This window comes from Lepidochelys kempii, chromosome 2 (genome assembly GCF_965140265.1).
Source record: "Lepidochelys kempii isolate rLepKem1 chromosome 2, rLepKem1.hap2, whole genome shotgun sequence".
NCBI classification, from domain to species: Eukaryota; Metazoa; Chordata; order Testudines; family Cheloniidae; genus Lepidochelys; species Lepidochelys kempii.
In genome coordinates, this window is record NC_133257.1 from 83,762,354 (window position 1) to 83,786,214 (window position 23,861).

At 42.0% G+C, this 23,861-nt stretch overlaps 1 protein-coding gene across 1 annotated transcript in view; it reads left to right on the forward strand.

Annotated features, from left to right (window-relative positions):
* The first annotated feature begins 10,914 nt into the window (after positions 1-10,914).
* The window catches only part of CLUL1 (clusterin like 1), a 33,467-nt gene continuing 20,520 nt past the window's right edge, over positions 10,915-23,861 (forward strand). The window contains exons 1-2 of the mRNA XM_073329621.1: positions 10,915-10,923; positions 11,678-11,844. Of these exons, the coding sequence (XP_073185722.1) occupies positions 10,915-10,923; positions 11,678-11,844 (176 nt within the window). The remainder of the gene's footprint in view (positions 10,924-11,677; positions 11,845-23,861) is intronic.

The following is a 23,861-nucleotide window of genomic DNA, read 5'->3' on the forward strand; positions in this document are numbered from 1 at the left end:
CCTTGTCCTAAAGATGCTGCCTCTGGCAGCTTGGTGCCCTTTAGTATCATGCAGAGTCTTTGACTTAATTTGCACTCAGAAAAGGGTGTTACCTACTAATTAACCAAAACCATTTCCCACAACACTGGGATTTTTCCATGGAAGTCTCCCATGCTATGCAAGTACTAAACAGGCTCAGTCTTGCTTCCTTTAGCTTGTGAGATTTCACCACAGACTCACTGATGAGTGAATAACCCTGACAATTCTCCACCAGTGAAACTGAAAGTGATTTATAAAGACAACTTTTGGGGATAATGTTTAAAGGGCCCAGGCTTCAACTATAGCTTGCAAATCTGCATTTGCAAATAACTGATTGCTTAACTACCCAGATTTTCATCTGCCATGTGGCTTTCATAGACCCACAAAATAGAGACTCTTTGTAAATTTAGACCTTTCATTTTAACATCAATTTCTTGACTAATCGAAAAAAAAATGAATAAATGGAAGACCAAGACCCTAGAGGACTCAGCTGTTGAGTGATAAATTGACAGATTATGTGCTAAAGACATACACTTGATATTTCTGGCAAAAGTCCACACCGAAGACGACATGGGGCGGTACATATGATATGCATAAGTGCTGGATATTGTTGGCAACATTTAATTTTATAGTTTCTTCAGTGGTCTGTAAAATCCCTTTCTCTATTTTTGGAAGAAGATTAAGCCCTAAGCTTAACAGCAGATGCTGTTTAAAAGTAAGCAAACATTAGAAACAAAACCCGGGTAACGTTTTATGGAAAAAAATTGTTTTAAGTATAGTGCTGCTTCCCTAAGCATAAATTCGACTGAAGAATGTTGATATAAATTTCATCTTGATATTGAACACTGTTAAAATAAGTAGTTTTAAGATTATGGATGCTTACTCTCTGAACTGTTTCCTGCTATGATAGAGGTGATTATAAGCACTTGAGATCTGCCAAGAATCTGATAATGAAACTGCTAATTTGGTCACAGATGATGTGTAAAGAAGCAGAACACCCGGTCAATGAATCCATAGGAGGTTCAAAATGCCAATCCGAAACTGGGCCCTCATGTCTTTGGATAGGAAGTAAAGGAGCTTTTTCCTCTTTGGAAGAGAGGTTCATGGTCACAGTATTCACATCAGATTCTTTTAGTAAAAGGAATCAGTGTCTGCTGAGGAAGAAGGAAGCTAAGACTTAGGGTATATCTACACTACAATACTCTCATAGCTTTGTTGGCAAAGCTATGCTGGCATGTAGCCCCGTACTATAGATGCAGCCTACACCAACAGAAGAGATTTTTCTTTTGGTGTAGGAAAACCACCTACCCAAATAACATCAGCTATGTCTACAGAAGACCTCTTCCACTGACATAGCTGCATCGACACTGGGGGGTTATGTTGGCGTACCTATGTGGGTCAGGGGCACAGGTGCTGGAACTAGGGTGCAGGGGGTGCTGCAGCACCCCTACCTTGAAGCGGTTTCCATAATATACAGAGTTTACAGTTTGGTTCAATGGCTCTCAGCACCCCCACTATACCAATTGTTCCAGCACCTCTGGTCAGGGGTGTGTTTTTTTCACACTCCTGGCTGATGTGGCTGTGCTGATATAACTTTTCAGTGTAGACCAGGTCTTAGTGAACTATCTTGCTTAGCTCAAGGGAGTGGAGGGCAGACACATCCACATGCTTTTTAATGAAGCAGCATATAAACAGAGCAGTCTATAGAGGGGAGCTTACCCTTCAGTTCCTAGAGCGGGGGAGGGGGATGTGACTAAGCTAACCCTTCACATTTTTGTGTATACACTGTTATGAGCTGGGAGAAATCTTATTATGAGTTGAGTTAAAGCCTCGTTCAAAGTGATGTGAATGCACTTGTCATGTAAGATAGTCGTAAGAGAGTTAAGGGACCACATTTAACACAAGGTCTAATAGAGTCTTCCCAGAAACTAGCACCATATAGATGTGGGGGTTCCACTGGATGTTGTAATCAGGTGGATGTGTGAGCAAACACACAGGAACTGAGAAAAGACAAGAACAGAGAGGGAGGCAGAGGCCAGAAAGCTAGATAGCTAGAAAGCCAAGCAGTAGCCTGTGAGTGCAGTGTGACCCTAGAAAAAGCTAGAGAGAGTTTTTGGGTCTGAGGGCTAAGGAGGTTTTGGGCTGAAAGCTAAGAAACTGCTCCTTTTGTTCTTGGTTCCTCTTACGTTCAGAGAAGCAGGACTTTATACGTTCCTTGTAAATAAGCAAGATTCCATCAAAGAAAATATCAGATTCCATCAATTTCTATTTCCAGCTGGAACCTCCACAGGCCCCAAAATGTGACCAGTTGTTTGGGTCGAAAATGGGCGATAATACTTTTGAAGCCTCTTATTTGTGTTTTCATTGTGATTGTTTTGAATAAGCATCTCAGAGGCACTGAGAACTCTGGATTGCGCTGGCCCTGTAAACAAAAAAGGTCCTTCAAAAAAAAAGGGTTCTTTTCTTTCACTTCAAAACTACCTCTGTTCTATGAGAAGGAATCTGGACCTGGGCCTTGAACACGCACACTGTTATTAAAATAATTAATAATTTCTGATGTCGTATCTGCTGCGGGGTACTAGTTTAGAATTTCTTCAGCTATCATGCAATTACTTTCTGGATTTCATGTGAATGTATATTTTTCTTCTGTGATCAAAAGCTCCTGAATCTGCTCCCTTGGTGTCTGTGTATGTTCTGAAAACAGTTCAGAACAACAGCCTGCACTGGGTAATGTCATGTTGAGGAGCAGGGAGCATACAGAAGCACATGATGGTTCAACAAGGGTAAGTGCTTTGTTATCACTTCCAGTTTGTCACTCATACAGAGAGTTGGCCCTACTTCTGGCTGCACTGAGACTTCGTGGGGCCATGGACAGGGTGTGCATAAAACAAGAGGTGCGGGAAACGGTGCAGCCAGGACCTTAGGAGAAGATTCTGGAGGAGCCAGAAAAGGGGCTGTAACCTGGTGCACTCAAGATAAATGTGCACCAGAGCCTCCTTCATGACACAAAAAAGGCAATTGTTGGGAATAGGGGTGAACCACACCAAGTGCATGCCTGTGCTCACAGCTCCATGAAAGAGCTGCCAGCTGATATCCCCGGCGGGCCTTGGAACCAAGGTGGAATACAGGCTGGCCCACAGGGGTTCCTCACCCTCTGCGGATGGCAGAAGGTCCCACCTCTGGTTGACAGTATTCAAGTGCAACTGATCTGTTTATGTTGGAGCTCTGATAACAGAAATGTATCTCTGAGTTGTGATCTTTGCTACTAATCCCGCTGCAGATAATTACAGGAACTATGCACACATTGTAACTAAAAATAAGGTTTAGCTCTCTGTTGGGGCCATAAACATTCTGAAGGGTTAGAGTTGCAGCAGAATCTGTCTCCCAAAGAAAGCTAAGTACAAATGGATATCAGGAGGTATGAACAGTGACTTTATTCTTTACTAAGCTCTATTGTGTCATGCATTATTAGATTAAGGAACTCATGTTACTAATAAAGGAAATGGTGAACAGTGAAAACTACAAATGAATGCGGTGATTAAGGTATGTACAGATGTGATTTTTAAAATGCCCACAAGTTTTATTTTGTTCCTTCAAAAGATTGATTGAAAGCCAGAGCATGTATTTCCATTATTATCTCGACTTCATCAGATTACATCTATGCCCCTTATATGAAATGGAAACACATTTATATTACCTCCAAAAGAACTATGGCTCGCTTCAATTTAATTATTGTGGAACAAAAAGACAATTTTCCTGTACAAAGCAGAACATGGAAACTTTTTGAAAATGTCTCCATCTGGTGGTGTTCAATTGTTTCTACTTGACGGTAATCCCAAAGTTACCTTTCAAAGCAAGCCCAATGGCTGTGTATCAGAAGTGATCAACCATGTTCTGCTTTGTTCAGCCAGCCACAATAAAGTAGTAACACATACAGACACCCCTTTAACATAAGAAATATAAAAAATTGCAGATACTGTATTTGCATTTTAGAAATGTTCATCTGGATTAATCTTTTTCTGTATGGAAAGATACAGTATTTACTCCAAATATTTCAGCTAAAGACTAATGCAATAATGATGCTGCCTTCACTATTATTAGAAGTAGTTCAGGCTGATTAGTCAAGCTTAACCTACTTGTTTTGACAAGATCTTCAAGTTTACTTCTGTTTAAACAAAAGTGTAAAGCTCTCCACTGATGTTTATGTAGTTTGAAAACACATTTTCCTTTAGGTGCAGTAAAAGAAATGACTGGTTCAAAGGTTCCAAGCAAACACTTTAAGAATAAAGTTCAGAATAAGCGACATTTATCTAGTTTCCCAAAAATCAACAAATATATCCAGTCAATGACAATGCAATGTCAGGAAGAGAGTCAAGATCCAATGAATTGGTTTGTGCATTTCTTGGTAAAAGATTAGATACTGTTATCTAATAAAGAATGGGATAAAGACAACACAATGAAAGGATAGAGGAAAGAAAGTGATAGGAAAGTATAAGTTGGAATGCTGTATAATAAACATTTCTTAAACTTTGCTTGACCTTGAAGAATTTGAAAGGAAATCTAAATTCTGAATGTTATTCTGGGCTTCACAAATGCAGACTGAAGCTTCAGTGATTTTCAAATCTTTGTATCAAACAAACTGAATTTACTGTCAAAGACATTTTCTTTGCCTTCTAACTTCCTGGGCCTTGAACAGATTTTCTGGGATCCCCTCTCCACAACTCATGCCCCTTTAGGCAGTACTAGTTAATGAGACAATTAAATCCAGGGAGGCATCTGACTTATGCAAGTCAGGACAGGAGGTCTTGTATTTGATAATGCAGAACAGTGGCTAGCAGGGGGCTAGATCACCCTGGAGTTATGGTCCTGACACTAAAAAGGTGGATGAGGCATTGAGTTCCTGTGCTGTTTTCGACAGATGTTTTCCATCTTCCTTGGGCTCCCCTTTTAATTAGAGTTAGTTTTGCTGCAGATGTCACCACCTGAAAAATCATGCCACATCTCTCTGTGTGCTTTAGTTTCCTCATCTGGAAATGGGGACAGTAGTATTTACTAACCTTCACAGAGACATAACTCCAGGGTGATTTAACCAGTCGCTAGCCACTGTCAATCAAAAGGCCTCCTGTCCAGACTTGAATAAGCAAGACGCCTTCCTGAGATAATTGTCTTCAGTGGGAGATGTGGGGGCTCAGGACCTCTGAAAATGAGGTCATAAGTGATTTGCCCAAAATCTCACTGGAAGGATGAGGCTTTGCTATGTACAGGACCCAGATCTCCCTTCTCCTTGTCAGCGCCTTAAGCATCCTTTCTGGGTGCCTTGTTTTTCTGGGATGGTTTATAATGGACTATGTTAGTAAAGCAGCCTCATGTAGTCCACATGTGGAAGTTATTAGCATCTGACTAATTCTGTTTCCGTAGTCACAGATTCATAGTTGTCCATCTCTCTGCCAATACTGGATTATTCCCTACAAAACATTTTCCAGGGTTTTGTCAAGTCTAATTTTAAGTGTCCCAAGGAATAGGAATTACAAGAATTCCCTGGGAAGATTATTCCACATCTTAATAAATCTCTGTGTCAAGATGTTTTCTCTGATCAGCTAATTTTTCTCTTTAATCCCTTTGGTTCTTGCAGTACTTTATATAATTCCTCTTTCTATTTGGCCATTACCCTACACCTTGTTAATGCATTCCCTCACAGACAAACTATACATATTTAACTTTTTTAATTTCTTTTTGCAAGTCTGAACTTCCAGTCCTGTCATATATATATTTTTTTACTGAATGGTCTCCAGTGTGTCTGTTTTTCCAGTAAAGCGAGAAATGCAATCATATTTTTTAATGGGTGGGGAAGCAAGGAAGGTGGAACAGAGTTAAAGGGAGGGTTCTGGGGGTACTCCCTTATAACAGTTTGAAATAATCAGGGCAATTTCCTGCATTTTGAAAGATGTTAAGACATATTTTATGTACCAAAAGTAAGCCTTCTTCTCTAGAATTCTCTCCCCGGATAACTTGCCAATGGTAACTTATATTTTATTAAAGCCAAACAAGCATCACTTCTAATGGTCTCCAAACACACTCGCTTATTTCCCACCAGACCCACATGAAAACCGATTTTAAAGCTTGCATATTAAGGGTTTTTTAAGGCCAATGTAACCACTGGAGGGGAAAACCCTGAAAACCAACCAAACAAAAACCAAACACAAACAAACCTCTCTCCCCTTCACCAAGTGAAGTCGATTTTCCTCTTCTCCATAGGTAAGAACATTAGCCTTTTAAAATCATCCCACATCTCTTATAGACTCATGCCCCTGATAGCTGATAAACTTCAATATTTATATGTTCATATGTACATGTTCACTGTTTTCTGTCTGACACAGTTCAGCTTATAAGGTAGATCAAAGTGCCACTTATGTAACATTCTCTAGTGGCTGGAGCAGGAGGCTGAGGCAGGACCCCTGGGTTCTATATTCTACTGTGTGATCAACTCCCCTAGCAACATTAGGGAAGTCATTTAGGTAAGTTGCGCCCATCATTTGTTTGCATCAGTATCAAGGGTAACCAGTTGAGAGCCAAGGAGACCTGGATAGTAGGGAAGTCAATAGGAGACGTGGGTGCTCAATACTTCTGAAAATCAGGACAGTCATTCATGCATTTAGATATGGATTCAGGTGCCTAACTTTAGTCACCCAAACTGAAAAAAGTTGGCCCTTGTTCTTTTTAATGTGTTGTAGGTTTTCTGGCTGGCAAAGGAAGAGAAGATGTTGGTCTATCTAAGCCTTTACGTCTTATAAAGTCATAAGAATTTATGTACTCACTATGAGAAGAGCAGGAGACAAATAGGTTTTGTGCTCAAAAAGACACAAAACAGTTGTATGTAAATATCATTGCCTCAGACTATACCTAAAGATGATCATGCCAACAAAAAGCAAGTAGACTGAACTGTTGTATATAGCTGCTGTAACAAACTGGTTTATTCCTCATTCCTCAACATTTTTCAGCATCTAACCATCCTCCATTTAATTATTTAAACAGTTAGGAAATAGCAGAAATGCTACATAAACTCCTACCTAATCATGATAATGGCGTACATGTATAAAGTGCTTGTCTTCCCGTAGACTCTGACAGCACTTTATAAAGTGGATATGATAAACCTCAGTTACCCACATGGAATGGGGACCTGAAACTAGTTCAGACACACTCAAGCATAGGTTTCTAGATAATCTAGATCAGATAAGTGAAGTTTCACAGTGCTGCTGTCACCTGCTGGCATGCAGGCGCCTCAAGGATGAAGTATGGTGACAACTATTTAATGGCATGCTGCAACTCTACCTAGGAAATAAAGAAAACTGTCCCCAACTGAAACTATAATGAGAATTATTTTTAGGTAGAAACAACTAAGTAGGATATGGTTTATTCATTTCCTGATCATGTGTTTAACATTTGATCTCTTTTGTACAGCTTAAATATTAACTCATAAAGAAGTTATATTTTGCAAACTGGATTGATATTTAAACCTGGATCAGCTCAGCAGTATTAAAAACAGGTGTTTCTGCAACTGTGATACACTGAGAAAATCTGCACTATTAATTGCTCTCAAAGTAATTTATATGTAGGGTCTAATGCTGACAATGGGCTGTGATAAGGAAGCATGTAGCACACTAGCTTATTATACTGCTGAAAAATGTTAACACTGTGGATGGGATCCTCACATTTCTACCAGCTAAGGATCTGGCTCTTTTCATGGTTCTTTCCCCCCTTTTCCTCATTTAAAATCTTGCTGACATGTATGTAACCCTGTCACAGAGTCATGCTGATCTGAATTTTGTTCTGGGTAATGAACACGCAATTTGCTGAAGTAGGAAGGAAGACAACTACCCTACTTCCATGTAGGCAATATAGCATGTTTAAAAGCACAGTTTCTGAATTTTTGGGCATCTAGCTACTGATAATCTTTCTGTTTAGTCTTGAAGACGTTCATGAGCCAAGGGGGGGAAGTGTGAGTGTAACTGATTCATTTTAAGAATATTGCAACATTATTGCACCACTGAAAGTACTACAATGGAAGTAAGAGAGAATGAGGCCTGGGCTACCCTATGAAGTTAGGTAAACATGAGCCGCCTTGCATTGACCTAGTTGTGCATGTGTCTACACTTAAATTTGTCTCCCACTGATGTAAGCTCTCCATGATGCTGACATAGTAACACCACCTCCCCAAGTGGCATTGAGCCATGGTTGGTGTATGGGGTTAATGCAGTGCAAGTTTAGACACTGTGTTACCTATGTCAACCCTAAGAATCCTCCAGCAGCTGTCCCACAATGCCTGACACTGACCACTCTGGTCACAGTTGTGAACTCCACTGCCCAGGGGTCACAGAGAGCATGTAAAGCCGACCCCCACTTTGAAGCCCTGTGAATTTTTGAAATGCCTTTTCCTGATTATCCAGCTTGGCAAGCACACCTAGCAGCTCTCCATTGTTATGTGCAACTGCCCAGCTGTCCACTTTCCACACACTCTCCGGCTTGGAGTAGACAGGAGATATTGGATCTCTAGGATCTGTGGGGAGAAAAGGCTGTGCAGGCACAACTACGGACCTGCCAAAGAAACGTAGACATCTGTGAGCAGATTTCACAGGGATGCAGGAGAAGGGATATGACAAGGACCCGCAGCAGTGCTGTGTGAAAGCAAAGGAACTGTGGCAGGCATAGCAGAAGGCCTGGGAAGCCCACAGTCGATCCGGTGCTAAGCCGCAGACCTGCTGCTTTTACAAAGAGCTGCATGCCATACTTGGTGAAGACCCCACCGCCACCCCATTCATCATTGTGGTTACCTCTGAGAAGCCCTAGTCACAGGGAGGATGAGGTAGAAGAGGAAAGGAGGGGACTGGGGCATATGCAACCATACGGTGTTGGGGGGGGGGCAGAAGGATCCAGCTATGCCACAAGCCAAGACCTATTTGAGACTCCATTGCTGTCCAGTCAGGCCTGCCAGTTGAGCATAGGTGAGTCTGATGCAGGGGAAGGAAACTTGGGTATGTGAGTCAATTTATTTCCCTATTACAGGGATGGTGCTCCCAATGTAGCAGGACACAGCTACTGACTTTTCATTAATTTACTCATACTAGAAGAGGTATTGTTACAACGAAGAGAGGTAGAGTGATCTGTTTTTCATTTCCCTGTACAGTTAGGCAGGGGCATGCAGTGCAGTTTGCTTATGTACAAAGGGATGTCCCTTGAATCCTCCTGAGTAATCTCAATAAAGCTTTCAGGGAGGTGCTCTGCAATCCTTTGCCGAAGGCTTTTATGGATGGCAGCCATATTTCTTCCTCCCCTATAGGACACTTTCCCATGTCAGTTGGCAATAGCTTTGGTAGGAACCATTGCAGTACACAGGCTAGCAGCATATGGGCCTGGGTGATTTCAGGATGCCAGCAGCAGCTGTGCTCTCTGTGCTTTTGTTACCCTCAGGAGTGAGATATCTGCTGAAATCACCAGTGCCTGTGGAAAATGGTGCCAATTTTCAGTGCCATTGCCCATCACTCATAGTTTCATGCAACTGAGAAATCCCTTCTTCATTTCCCTCACCCTTGGCAGGCCGTACACACCATGGCTGGAGCTAAGAATGGTATTGTGCACAAGCTCTCTGAAGCAAAAGTGTCAGTAAGCATGTATTGCTTAAAACTTTCGGGGAGCAAGGGGAGGGAGTTCTGAATTTTAACTTTGCTTTCCATTGTGAGTATACTGACAATGGTACCTCTGTTTAGTCTGTAGCTGCTGCCATTGCAGCCTTGAGGCTGCTGCCATTGTGGCCCCTGCACACCCGTGGAATACCCGAGCCAGATAAGTAGGAGTAAGAAGAAGATTCGGGATGACAGGAGATGACGGCCCAGAAGTCAGAGAGGGAGCTGCACCAGGACGTAATGGGGCTTCTCTGGCAACAAACACAGATGCAGCACGCTCTTGTGGATCTAAAGGTTCAACAATCCTGGGTTTGCCTCCCTTTGCAGTCCATGGAGAACTGCAGTTTAGCACCTCTCTATGCCACATGGAATGTTGAGGGGTGGGAATCAAGGGCCCCATGCTTATGCCTACCACTCCCCACTGGGGGCCATTAAGGACAACCACAGCTTCAGATGCACTGACCTGTGACAGGCACGGTTGATGTCTATATTGCTAAAATGGACATGAATGTTCCTTCCCTTTTATTAAGCTCTGTTCCATAAATTTATTACGGTTTTAATGTATTTGCTTTTAACGTGCACAGAATTTTTTGGAAGTGTTTTTGTTACTTGTTCAGAAAATAACTCATGTTCATTAGTTCCCAGCAAATGCTGCAGAATGGCCGGTGATGCTGACAGCACCCACCTTCTCGTGATTGTATGCTTTGACACAGCTCATAAGATCAGTGACAAACCGTGCAATAATCATAAATGTACAGCAAGCCCCACAAAATGAGTAGGTGCGTTGTCAGTGTCACATTCATAGATGTGCACCAAGCACCATGGAATTCCTAGCAGCCCCCAGACTGCAGGGCCAGGTAGAGCACAGCACACCACAGTGCATTACTGTGGCTCGCTATTCAAGTGCTCTTTCAAAGCCTCCCTGCACCGGATAGCTCCACATTAAACTCTTTTGATAGCCCTTGTGTCTGACTGTTCAAACACATCAGACAGTCGTTTTAGCTTTGTCCTCCATCTGGGTAGCAAATTTCCCACCCTTTGCTTCACAGATATTTTGCAGGGAAAAGCAGGTGGCTATAATCATTGGGATATTTTTCTCACTGAAATCCAATCCTGTGAATAAACAATGCCAGCGCCCCTTCAATCTACCAAAAGCACATTCAACTGTCATTCTGCATCTGCTGAGCCAGAAGTTGAATCTTTCCTTGGTGCTGTCGAGATGGCCAGTGTACGTCTTCATGAGCCAGGGAAACAAAAGTTAGGCTGGGTCCCCCCAGGATCACTACTTGCATTTCAACATCACCAAGGTTAATCTGCCAGTCAGGAAAGAAAGTCGCTGCTTTCTTAAAGATACATACATCATGCAAGTTCCCCGACCACCACACATTGATGTCAGTGAAGCATTCCCAGGGATGCACCAGAACTTGCATAGCCATAGAAAAGTAGTCCTTTCAGTTGATGTAGTCTGTGGCAAGGTAGTGCAGTGCCAAAATAGGAATACATGTGCCATCTATCACTCACCACAGTTTGGGAATACCATTGCTGAAAATCCATCCATTATTTCCTGTCCATTGCCTAGCATGACAGTTCTGTGTAGCAGGAGATGACTAATGGCACTGTACACTTGCATGACAATGGCCCCCACTGTGGATTTTCAAACTCCAAAATGATTTACCATTGACCAGTAGCAATCCAAGGCAGCAAGTTTTCACAGTGCGATCACTACTTGCTTCTTCACTGTCAGTGCAGCTCTCACTCTAGTGTCCTTGCCCTGGAGGGCTGGGGCGAGCTCAGCATGCAAATCCAGGAACATGGCCTTGCACATCCAAAAGTTCTTCAGCCGCTGCTCATCATCCCAGTCCTGAATTGTCATCCCACCCATCAGTGCTCTTTTCTCAGTCCCAGAAGCAGCGCTCCACTGTTTGCAGCAGCTCCACGAACACCACCAACAATCTTGAATTAGTTCTTGCTATGTCCCACAGCAACCTGACCACCAGGAAGTTGTCATGTTCCCCGCGGCTCTTCTTGCGGCTCTGCAAATACTGGAAGATAGTGAGTCCAGTGCTTGCAATGCTCGTGATGATAGTGAAGAGCTGTGCAGGCTCTGTACTTCTGTCAGAGATGGCAGACAGCAACAAGTCCCGCACAGGTTTGTGGGATTTTTGAAATAGGCATAAAATTATGAGCTAGAGATGGCATTGTGGGCTGGAGAAAGCTTCATGCTGGGAACTTGATCCCACGGTCCCAGTCACCCCCGCACAACTCATTTCTGCCTCACCATGCACTGCCAAAACTTCCCAAAAGACAATGTGAGGGATGGTGGCAAGTTGCACCCAGGGACATTTACTCCTGGTAAACAAGCATTCTTGGTGAATATGTGCAGTGCTGGTGCAAGGAGCCAGGGATGCATGTGCACAAGCAATATACTAACTGTACCAGCTTCATGACGATGTAACTTGTGTCAGCAGAAGTTTGTAATGTAGACGTGCCTTAAGGGAAGAAGCACCAGATTACTTCAGTATTCACTACAGAAAGATAAGGTGGATCAGAGGCAAAATGTTTTCCCCATTAACTTTAATGGGACTATAAAGATGAAAGGATATGCCCTATGGATATGTTTATCTACTCAAGTGTTTGCAGATTTAAATTTCATGAAGAAGCTATTACTAGTCTTTTGTGAGTAGCTTTGTTTGTTGTCATAAATATATGGGTCTATTTACTCCAACTCACCGACACTGTCATCATACTCTCACTGATTCTGACAGAAGTTTTATATAACTTACAGTCTGATCCAATCCCCATTACAATCAAAGGGAATCTTTCTGTTTACTTCAATGGGCTTTGTAACAGGCTCATAGATAGGAAAACAGACTCTCTCTTCCTCCCTGCTTTTGTACTGTATTCAGCACAGTTAATAGCCATATATGTTCATTTTTTAAGCCCTGATCCAGCAAAGCATCTAAGACCATTGATTTCAATGAAATTACTCTCCTGCTTATTATTAATTACTTTGCTTAAATAGGGTCTATTATTTTTAATGTTCTCATTTACTTTTTCCCCTTGTTGATAATACTTGGTCTCTACAAAGTGTTAGAAGCACACTATTCAAATTAAACAGTCCAGCGTGGGGGGTCATGTGGTTTGCAGCCGTGATTTTCATGACAACTGTGTTCAAAGCAAAAGGAATTCTGACTGATGGATACCACTGGCTTTTTGGATGTTATTTCCTTTGAGGAAGTACTGTTTTTCATTATTGTTAATTCCATTTACTGCCCAGTTATTTGTTTAGCAGTGCCCCAAACTGCTTGGCACTGTGTCTGATTTCCTAAATCTAGACATGGAGAAATGTGTATGTGTATGCACATTGGTCTTTAGTTGGTCTAGATCAATATCGCTTCACTGAAATCAATAACTTATGCTAGTTTACACCGGCTAAGGATCTGGCTCATTGTCTATCCCAGTGTTTCTCAAATGCGGCCACCATGGCTGCATGCAGCCACCATGGGGTTTTCCTGCAGTCATGGCAGCCTCTTGGGTCGTGGTGATACCCCAAAATTTGGACCCAAGGCTTCCAATACTGGCTTGCCTATAATCATAAATTGATAACCCCCCTGGTAAAACCCTTATTACCCATTTGGCCAGAATAAATTGATTATCTCCAACTCACAGAGGACTTCCAGAGCTGGCTAATCCTACCAACCCTTGGGAGGACACAGATCCAGCCCTCCACTCAAAGGATTGACATTCAAGCAGTAATTCTTCAAACATAAAGTATCATTTATTTAAAGGAAGTAAGCACTTACAATGCATTAAATAAAGCAAGAGGGAATACATTATAATACATAAGATAGTAAAACACTATGAATTCTTATTTAGAGATTTTACATTAAAGCAGCGCAATAAAATAAAGACACAAACTACACAGAACACATAGCACACACAAATCATATAATGGTTACAATGTGATACTTAAGGCACACAGAGACCCTGCATATATATGTATAGAAGCCCTACTACAATGCTGATACATAATACTGCACTTATTAGAATGTAGCAGATGGAGACTCTCCCCCCCCACACACACACTATACATATATGTGAAAACATTACAAGTTTGTATATGGAAAAGATGGCACAATTTAACATTACAATTCTGTGAGCGGTGATCAACCGGTCACAGAATGGGGTGGGGTGGATCTCACTCAGAAGCAGGCATCCAGCTTTATTTACAAGCACCCCAGTCAGTCTTTTTAAATAGACAGAAAATCAGACTTACACTCCCTCTGAACCATCTAGGGTCCTTCTGCCCTATCCAAATAAACTGTGGTTGCTGTCTCAGATCTCAGAATAACAGCCGTGTCAGGTTGTATTCGCAAAAAGAAATTTGTGGCACCTTATGAGACTAATCAATTTATTTGAGCATAAGCTTTCGTGAGTTACAGCTCACTTCTCAGATCTGCTGCTGTTTCTTCAACTGCTGTTGCTTTCTTCTCGAATCTTCTGCTTCTTCCTTCTCCTCCCAAACATCAGCCTGCTGGTTGTCAGCCTTATATTCAGTCCCTAGCCTTCTCTGATTGGTTGTTTTCCAAGCTCAGAAATCAGCATAGATCCTCCCTGCCTAATTATACCAGCTCAGCCAATCAACTTGAATTCATTAGCATAGACTCTAATCCTCTCTTGATCCTCCTTCTAGCTATGGGAATAAATCCTCCTCCTAGCTCCACTCTTCAGGCATTTTGGAGAGGAAGCTGAGTCATGCCTGTTGAACTCTATTTCACCCCTATCTCTTATCTGCTAGTAGTCAATTTAGTCTGTGTCCTTCATTTTGATGTTTTCTAATAGAGAATCATTGCAGTGACCATTTTGGATTTTTCACTATAAATCATCATTAATTATTACTTATCTAAAGCCATAATTCTAAAATTAACCAGTGTTTTATGCAAGCTAAAGCATTATGATACTGTCACCACCATTGTTATGCAAATTTCGAGAGATGATTTTCACAATGTTTTTAAATCCCTCACTAGTTCCCCCCACCCCCACATATCTCTGTCCTAGGTCCTGCAAGGTTTTTCAGAACAGCTAAAAGCAAAATCTCTTGTATCAGTGGTGGGGGAGTGGGTGCTCAGCAAAGCATTGGTCTCTCCAGCTCCCTCCCTGTTGCTCTTGGAGGTGCAGCCCTGCACCACCCCTGGAGACAGATGGGGCACAATGCTGCAGGAGCAAGGTGAATTCTCTTCTCTACCTATGGAGATGGGGAAGTGGGGCTTCAGCCCTGTAGTGGTTGAGAGGCGGGCTCCAGCAGCAGAACTTAGGGAGCCTGGCTGTGCAGACCAGGCTCCAGCCATGGGGCTTTGGGTGCCAACACCCGTCTCCGGCTGCAGCATTTCAGGCACTGACCCGCAGCTCTGGCCATGTGGCTTCATTCACTGGGCTTCTATTCAGGTTCCAACCCCTGGCTGCACAGCGGCAGGCTCCAATCCCTGACTCTGGCCACATGGTGCCAACCCCAGCCCTGGGCTCTGACCCCTAACCCTGACACTTGGCCCAGGCACCAATCCTTGGACGTGTGATCCAACACCCAGCCCTGGCCACTGATCCTAGCTAGATGGAAGGCTGTGAAAAGTGATACTTGTATGTTTGTTAATATAACTTATCACCAGCTCCTAAGTGTCCCCTGAACAGTGTTTGATATTAAAAACATACAAATATCGCTTTTCACAGTAATATTTTTATTAATGAATATGCAAAAAACCCTACATAAATTACAATAATGTAGATCTGTATATGCGCATATTTATCTGTTTTTCCTAAAGTTAATCAAGTATTTTAGGGAAAAGTGTCAATGCAGTCACTAGCAAGAGTTGGTGGCTGCACCCTGAGGCAACCAAAAAATTTGATGTGAGAACCCCTCTCTGTATAAATAAATGTGTACCTGAATATACTCTGTTGAGGTGTCCCTAGGCTCTGTTTGCCAGATGCTAGGAATGAGCAAGGGGGTGGATCACTTGCTTACCTGTTCTGTTCATTCCCTCTGGGGCACCAGGCATTGGCCACTGTCAGAAGACAGGATACTGGGCTAGATGGACCGTTGGTCTGACCCAGTATGGCCGTTCTTATGTTCTTAAAATAAATGCCTTGATTCCACAACAAGCACAGTTCAAATTAGCTACATCAATGTTTCCTAAAGTGTGGGGTGAATGCAACAGGAAGGGGTCGGTGACAGAGTCTGAAGGACTAAATAGGAGACAGGTGCAGACAGAACTCTCAATTGTTCTTCAGAGTCTCAGCTTTCATATTTCAAAGTTAGCCTCTAGTGTAATGGTTATGAAGAAAACCTTCAAAATGTGGCCTACAGTGAAACCAGTGGGGTGGTGTCTGCCTGACTTTGCAGAGAGCCTGAAACAATAGCTCTGAAGTGTGCACTGTACCATTTATTTCAAAGAGTGCTGTCGATGTTAACTATGCCAACAGAATTCCTCTTCTATAGGTATAGCTACGTCTACACTGGGGGTTTTGTTGGCTTAGCTATGTCACTGTGGGGGGAGAGTTTTCACACCCCTGACTGACATAGCTATGCCAGTATAAGTTTTAAGTGTAGACCAAGTCCAGTGTTCAATTATAATGATACACTCAGAGGAAGGAAGAGGTGATGGGGCCACCAGTACTAAGGCTTTGTCTACACTAGGCCTTTTGTCAGTAAAACTTTTGTCAGTCAGGGATGTGAAAAAAACACTCCCCTGATCTATATAAGTTTCACCAACAAAAAGCACCAGTGTGGACAGCGCTATATCAGCAGGAGAGCATCTCCCGCCAACATAGCTACCATTGCTTGTTGGCAGTGGTTTAATTATGCCGATGGGAAAGCTCTCTCCCATTGGCACAGAGCAGGTACACGGGAGACCTTACAGGGGCGCAGCTGCAGCGGTACAGCTGTGCCCCTGTAAGGTCTGTAGTGTAGACATAGCCTTTGCAATCCAACAGCTGTCTTTCCAGTTGCAGCTGAATCAGACAAACGAGAGACACTGGCAGAGTTACAACAATATTCTCATTGCTGGCAAAACATTGCAGAAGCTCGCTTTTGAGCATTTGTGAGAAATCAAGTTATTTTGCAGCCATACGCCATTTTCACTGTGATGCTGGCGAACTTCTTTCTATGGGAAATTTAGAAAAGTCTGAGTAGGATTTTACAATTTCCCAGCCTTATGGGGGAAGGGAGGAAGCTGTGGTCCATAGCAAAGATGGGCTACTGACTGGGGTAGAACTTGAAAATACTCATGAATAGATGTGAATTGTATTATTATTTGTATTACAGCAGCATCCAGAAATTCCAAGAGCCTCATCATACTAGTTGCTGTACAAATACATACTAAGGCTATGTCTACACCAGCACTTTTGTCCATAAAACTTTTGTTGATCAGGGTGTGAAACCCTCCTCCCCCGATCAACAAAAGGTTCACTGACATAGCCACTGTCACTTGCTGGGGGTGGTTTTGAGTGGCTACACGGGAGACCTGACAGCGGTACAGCTGTGCCACTGTACGGTCCGTAGTGCAGACATAACCTAAGTCACATGGGGGAAACTTATCTCTGCAGTCTGGCCCTTTTGAACACATTTACCAGTAGAACAAAGCTGCTGCAGGACAATCTAATCTGTATGCAAGTGGCCATCTACAGGAGGCAGAGAGGTAGCTCTTCTGGCTCTGCATTACTGCTCCTACAAGAGGCCCCTGCAAGGGCATGAGTGGCCAGGGCAATCTCACATGGTGATGATTCTGCATTCATGCAAAGGCTAGGGACACAAGCTAGAGCAGCCCTGAAGAATGCCCTAACATCCGCCAGGCAGGACCAGAATATGGGAGATACAACCTTCCTCCTCTCTGCCCCTGCAGTTGCCTTTGTGTCAGTCCAGGGGTGAATCTAGCTCATAGTTCTTGCCCTGAAGAGTTTGACCTAGTTTATGATTCAATACTACAAGTGGGTGCAACAAACAAAGGGGAGTAGGGGGAGGGGAGGAACTAGAGCAACAATAAATGAACATACAGTTATGCAGACTAGCTGTGTTCACCGATGGCTGGATGTGAATCATTCAGCAGGGTTTTTTTCTTTGTCGTAAGTTATGTGAATAAAACAAAAGAAAAAATAATCCCTACTGGCCATTGGCTACCTGCCTAGAACTAAAAATGTCTAATGTTGCACTAGACACCAGTTTATGTAGCTGTCCCAAAATTCTGAATGTAACTTAATACCAAAGAACAACTAAACCAGATTTTAAAAAAGTGTTCAAGTCTAATTTTAAAATTACAATATTCTATTAATTTCTGCTTCACACAAGAGTTTTCTTTTACATTTTATGAATGCAACACATTGATCCAAGTTTTCATCAGGCTTCTGATTTACATGTGACAGTTGCTATCTTAGTTGACTCTGGAAATTGAACAAGGGATCTCTAGAGCAATAAGCATTCATTTCTACAGCTTGAGCTAAACAGCCAGACTATAGCTAGGGGCTGTAACTGTCTCACATCCTATATGGATCAGAAACAGCAAGGGACATGTAAAACACACTGATTTGTGACCTAACTTGTGCTTCAGTTTGTATATTCAGAACCTTCCTGTACCGTAAACTAGAATTTTTGCATGCACAGATCTGGTAGTTGGCTTGGCAGATTTGTGCAGGCCAAAACAGGGTTGTGCAGCCTCTGTGGCTGAGATTTATAATTATTATTTTTTATTTTACAGTGTCCAAAAGTGAGCTGGACATTTTAGAATACAAACAAACGCCAAAGTCTTTGTCCTAAAAATTTACTATCTGACTAAAGATGTGACCCAAGAAATGAAGATAGATGAGGAAGATGGATGAGGAACTGCAAGGTTTTTATGCACATATTGATCGATAATTTTCAATTTTTTGTTGTTTGGATGAATTATTTATTTGTAGGTGACGTGGCAATGCACTGTACATTGTATAACTGCATAGCCTGTTCTTCCTTAAGAATGTTTTCCTTTAAATTCTGGTGCTTTGTGGACTCCACCTCCCTCCCCCTCATTTCCCTTTGTTGCTTCTTTTGTCTCTTTCTATCTATCTTCCTTTGTGTTTCTTTTTCTCCCTCTTGCTTAGGGGATTCATCTCCCCCACCCCCTCCTGATCACTCAAACCAATATTTCTATCATAGACCCTCTTAAAGTATTTTTTTTAAAAAAAAAGATCAGGAGTACTTGTGGTACCTGAGAGACTAACAAATTTATTAGAGCATAAGCTTTCGTGGGCTACAGCCCACTTCATTGGATGCACAGAATGGAACATATAGTAAGAGGATATATATATATACATACATACACACATATACATACACACACACATACAGAGAAGGTGGAAGTTGCCATACAAACAGTAAGAGGCTAATTAATTAAGAAAGTATTTTAGTATTATGAAGCAGATGTTATGGGTAGCATAGCATGTACATAAGAGACAGCTGTAAAAACACACAAGATGGTAATTGGACAAGAACTTCTAGAAGCATAAAATCATTAATTCCAATTTTCAGTTAAACCCTTTTTAGAAACTTTAGCTAACATTTTAATGAATAGGGGGAAAGTTCAGCTTTGGGCTGCATTCCAGCTCTGCTTCCTGAAACAACTCCATTTCCTTTTCACAACAAAGTATGGAGCTGTGATTGTCTTCTTATTGGACATATTGAGGAAGCTTTCTCTTTACACATCCCTCTTTGTGCAGCCTCTCCCTCAGGCCCTAGAACAGGTTCCACTCTGAGTTCAACAGAAGCAAGTGCCCAAGATTCCAGCCAAAGAAATTTCCAGTGGTCTTCACTGATTGTTATTAAGGCCTGATCCTACAAAGTACTGAGTGCTCTCAACTACATCTAAAGCAGCTGAGTGCAAGTAGCAGCACCTCTCAGGAAGTGCTCAGTACCTCACAGGATCAGGCACTAATTCACTCATCTTCAGCTCATTAAACACCAGGGTTGTTTCCAATAAGCAGCAATTCCAGGAGTCGCTGTTACTGAGCTGAATGCAGAATAGATGTGTAAGTGAAGCAGATGAGCATGCAATATGGTATCATTCTAACCTGCCCCTTTCAGTATCAGCCCCAAAGCTGATATATTACATGACTGCATGTAATAAAACTTGTTTGTTTTAACTATCCTAAGGAAGCTTGAAACTAAACCCTCACAAAACATCTGGTTGAAAACTTTAGCATTTTCATATTAAATACTTCCTGAAATCTATTTGTATAACTGCTCCATGCAGACTTGCCTCAAGATTTGGAATAAATAGTTCCTAACTCATTTTGTTATCCTTGCACTGGCTTTGATCTCTCCTGCTGATAACATAACATTAGTAATGGTATTTTTCCAAGTTCAACAGTTAGCTGATATTCCAGACACAATTTTTGAAGACACCATAGTATACTTTTAGATTTCACCTTCATATTGTATCACTTTTCAGGTGTTTATAATAACCCTTTAATGTTTTAAAACTCTTTTACCTAATACATTTGTCTTTCTCCATTCAATAAACATAATGCAGCATTTTGCTAATGCTTTAGGAGACAATGGCTCCCTTTTTCTATGTAACAGCTTTGTGGAAGATGCTAAAAGGAGATTTACATACCTCTGTGAATAGCATTTATTGCTGGGACTGGTATTTAGAGTATTACGCCAAAACCCTGGGTGGCTTAAAAAAAAAAAAAAAAGAATTCATCAGGGGAGTGATAGATTCCTGCCCCCGCCACCTTAGATATTTGGAATCTAGAGGATGTCACCTAACAGACTGTTAGTTCCAAGGTAAGAAACTTTTATCTTAAATTTGAATTATATTTATACTCCTATTTATATATCAATTTCCAGTCTGAATGGCTACAAAGCACTTTACCTAATATAAATCTGTCACAATGAAATACAGCAACCAACTTGTATCCATCACTGTACATGTTAGTGTGTGAAGGAGAAATTTTAGCCAGAGACCCTGGCAAAACCTGTTGTGTCCTTTGCTCTTTACACATTATACCTAGTGTGAGGGAACCCTCTGGGCACAGTGGGGTCCAAATAACCATGTTTACTAAACATATATAACATTCAGAGCCTAGCAAAACATATATGCTGCTCCTCTTGCAGGTGGCTTCTGAAACACAGAAGACAGAGAGGGCCACTAGAGGGCTCACAAACTATTTGAAAGGTTCCTACTCAATTCTTATACACAAACAACCCATTAAGGCTCCAACCCTACAAAAACATCCACATGTTCTTAACCTTAGTTACGTGAGTATGCCCCTTGACATCCCATTGGATTTAGCTTCAATTCAAGTCACATGCTTAAGGTTACACTTGTATATGTAAGTTTTTGCAGGATCAGGATCTATTTCTTAAAAGAACCTTGGGATCTTTGATGTCATTATAAAGCACTTAATTTATTGATCCTGAAAGACGAGGTTGACACTGCCTAGTTAAGAGAGTATAGGTATTCCAAACTTGAAGTTTAGACCATTAGGCTATCCCAAGTAGGAGTCTGAAGATGCCTGGTATGAAAGCAACTCTTCTATATTATGAACAAATTATGTTCATACAATATAAATGAAAGAAACTTACAATGACTCCAATGACTCCATACTGCAGGAAATTCCTATATTTCAACATCTGTTTTTGTCCTGAGTCAAGGCAAAAAGTTGAAATAATCTTAATGGATTTAGATTATTAAATCTAATGGATCAATAACGGGGATAAACTGTGGTGCACAATGGGAGTTGTTATCTGGCTGGGGAGCAGGGCCCATAATGCAGAATGAGGGCACAAGGAACTCAGAACTACAACTTCCAAGAAGCACTATGGTAGCTCAGGCTTACGGAGATTAATGCCTACCAAACCCGAAGTGAAACATTTCATTTGAACTTTCTGAACATAAAATTCCCCCCAAATCAATCCTCTCTTGTGGAAAACTTCAATTTAGCTGAAACCCCAATTTCCAAAAGGAAAATGTTTCATTTGAAATTTTTTGACCAGCCCTAATTATAACATATGTATTTTGATAAAACCTAGCATTCGTGGTATTTCAGATTAAGAAAAACAGCCCAACCCTGCAACCCTTTACTCATACAAATAGTCCCAATGGGACTAGAGCATGAATAAGTGTTACAGAATCATTCAATAATTAATAGTAGCAGAAATGTGGGCTGAATTTTAGGATGTTACAGGAATTTTCTTGTTGCAGATGTAGTGCATTCAATGCAATGTAAAAACTGAACAGGGTAGTATAATAGCGTGGTAAAAAATGACATCTTGTGGATGGATATGTTGTCCAAAGTCAAGACAACAGTATTACAAAAAAGACCACTGCAAACTGTTGGCAATACATAGAAGATGTGTCAGCGCAAATTTGGAAAAGTTTTAAATTTCCAAAATAGGTCAGGGCAGATAGAACCTGAAGAGTTAAAAAAGTAAAGTTAAGTTGTTCCGAATATGAAACTTGCTGATAAAATTTGTGTAAAGTTTGTTAAAGTTAAAACTCAAGAGTGCTGCTTTGAGGTTAGTAAGACTGCACATTAATAACAGGACTTTCTCAAGTGTGAAATGATGAGTCCTTTGGAGTCTCCTCAATCCAAAAGTTAGTTCTTTAAATCAGTGGTTCTCAATCAGAGGTCCGTGGCCCACTGGGGGCTGAGATCTTGTTCCAGGGGACTACGGGGCCCCACGGTAGAAGGCTGGTGCCCCCATGGAGCTGAAACTGGGAATGGACTCTCCGGGAGCCCCAAGCCCCAGAACTCCCCCAGGGGCTAAAGTCCCGAACTGGCACCCCCCATGGGGCTGAAGCCAGAGCTGCAGGGCTGAAGCCCAGAGCCCTGACACCCCAGCAGGGCTGAACTTGGGACCGGAGCCATGGGGCTGAAGCCCGGAGCCCTGGCACCTCCATGGTCTAAAGCGCAGGACCCCAATGCCGCCACGGGGCTGAAGCCCTGAGTTTCCCCCCCAAACCCCAGCACCCCACAGGGCTGAAACCCTGAGTCCCCCCCCCAGCCCTGGCACCCCATGGGGCAAAAGCCCTGAGGGCCTCCTCTGCCAAGTGGCTGAAGTCCGGAGCCTCGAGTCCCCCATGTTGTGGCTGAAGCCCCAAGGACTCCTCCACCCAGCGGGGCTATGTGGGGGGGGGGGCCTCCAAAAGAAAAAGGGACCCCTGCTTTAGATTAACTCTGATAAAATATTTGATTTTTCCAAATGATCTATATTGACCCTTGTCCTCATCCATGCCAATATTTCTTTATTTCCTGTTTCATCTTAACTTGGCATCCTATACTTTGCTAAATTAACTGATTTTTTTCTTTTCCCAGTCAGCTGAATTTCTCTATAGAGATCCCTTGGCTGCTTAGACCATCAATTTGTCATTATATATTTGTAAATAATAAAAAGCCAAAGGCCAGGTTTTATTTTCCTCCTAGAAAATGAAAAACATGAAACTAATTCCCATTTCTGTTTAGACCACATAATGGGTTAGTAAAACATAAACATTTCTCCGTAAAATCAGTGTAATTTCTAAGGAGATGTAACATCCAGGGTACTATAATGTATGATGTTGACTCTTTGAAGGAAGGCATGCACAAGGAATGCTGCACCAGGCAAGGGTCTCAGCACCATAAGAGTCCTGTGATAGATATCCTTGTGGGTCCATAACTCTGAATGGCTCAGAGGAGTGTTTGGCACCAGCCCTAAATAGGGCATTTGTCAAGAAGTTCTATTGTGAATGAGCAATTGGTGGACCCAATGTCCCCAGAGGTCTATGTGTAGGCTCAGGAGGCGGCACTGCAGCTCTTTACTCACCCTGCAATGTGGGGGTGGATTCCTTCCTCCCCACTTGCCATGGTCTCCCCACACAAAGCTTGTGACTACTGACCATTTTTGACTGAATGGGATATGTTTCTCTGTAGATAGACTCCATTGGCTTTTGACTGGCCAGCACTAGACTCGCCATATGAACAAACTGAAAATAAAATAGTGAAAAAGAGAGGGGATATAGTTATTTTTAAAATGAAAAAATGTAAAAGGAGAGAAAAATCTTCCCTGATTAGGATCCTGTTCGGAGTGTCGGCCCAATAATGTACAATTCAACATCTTCACTAAAGAGTCCAGACTCTCTGCCTATGTGAGCATAGCTTCTACAG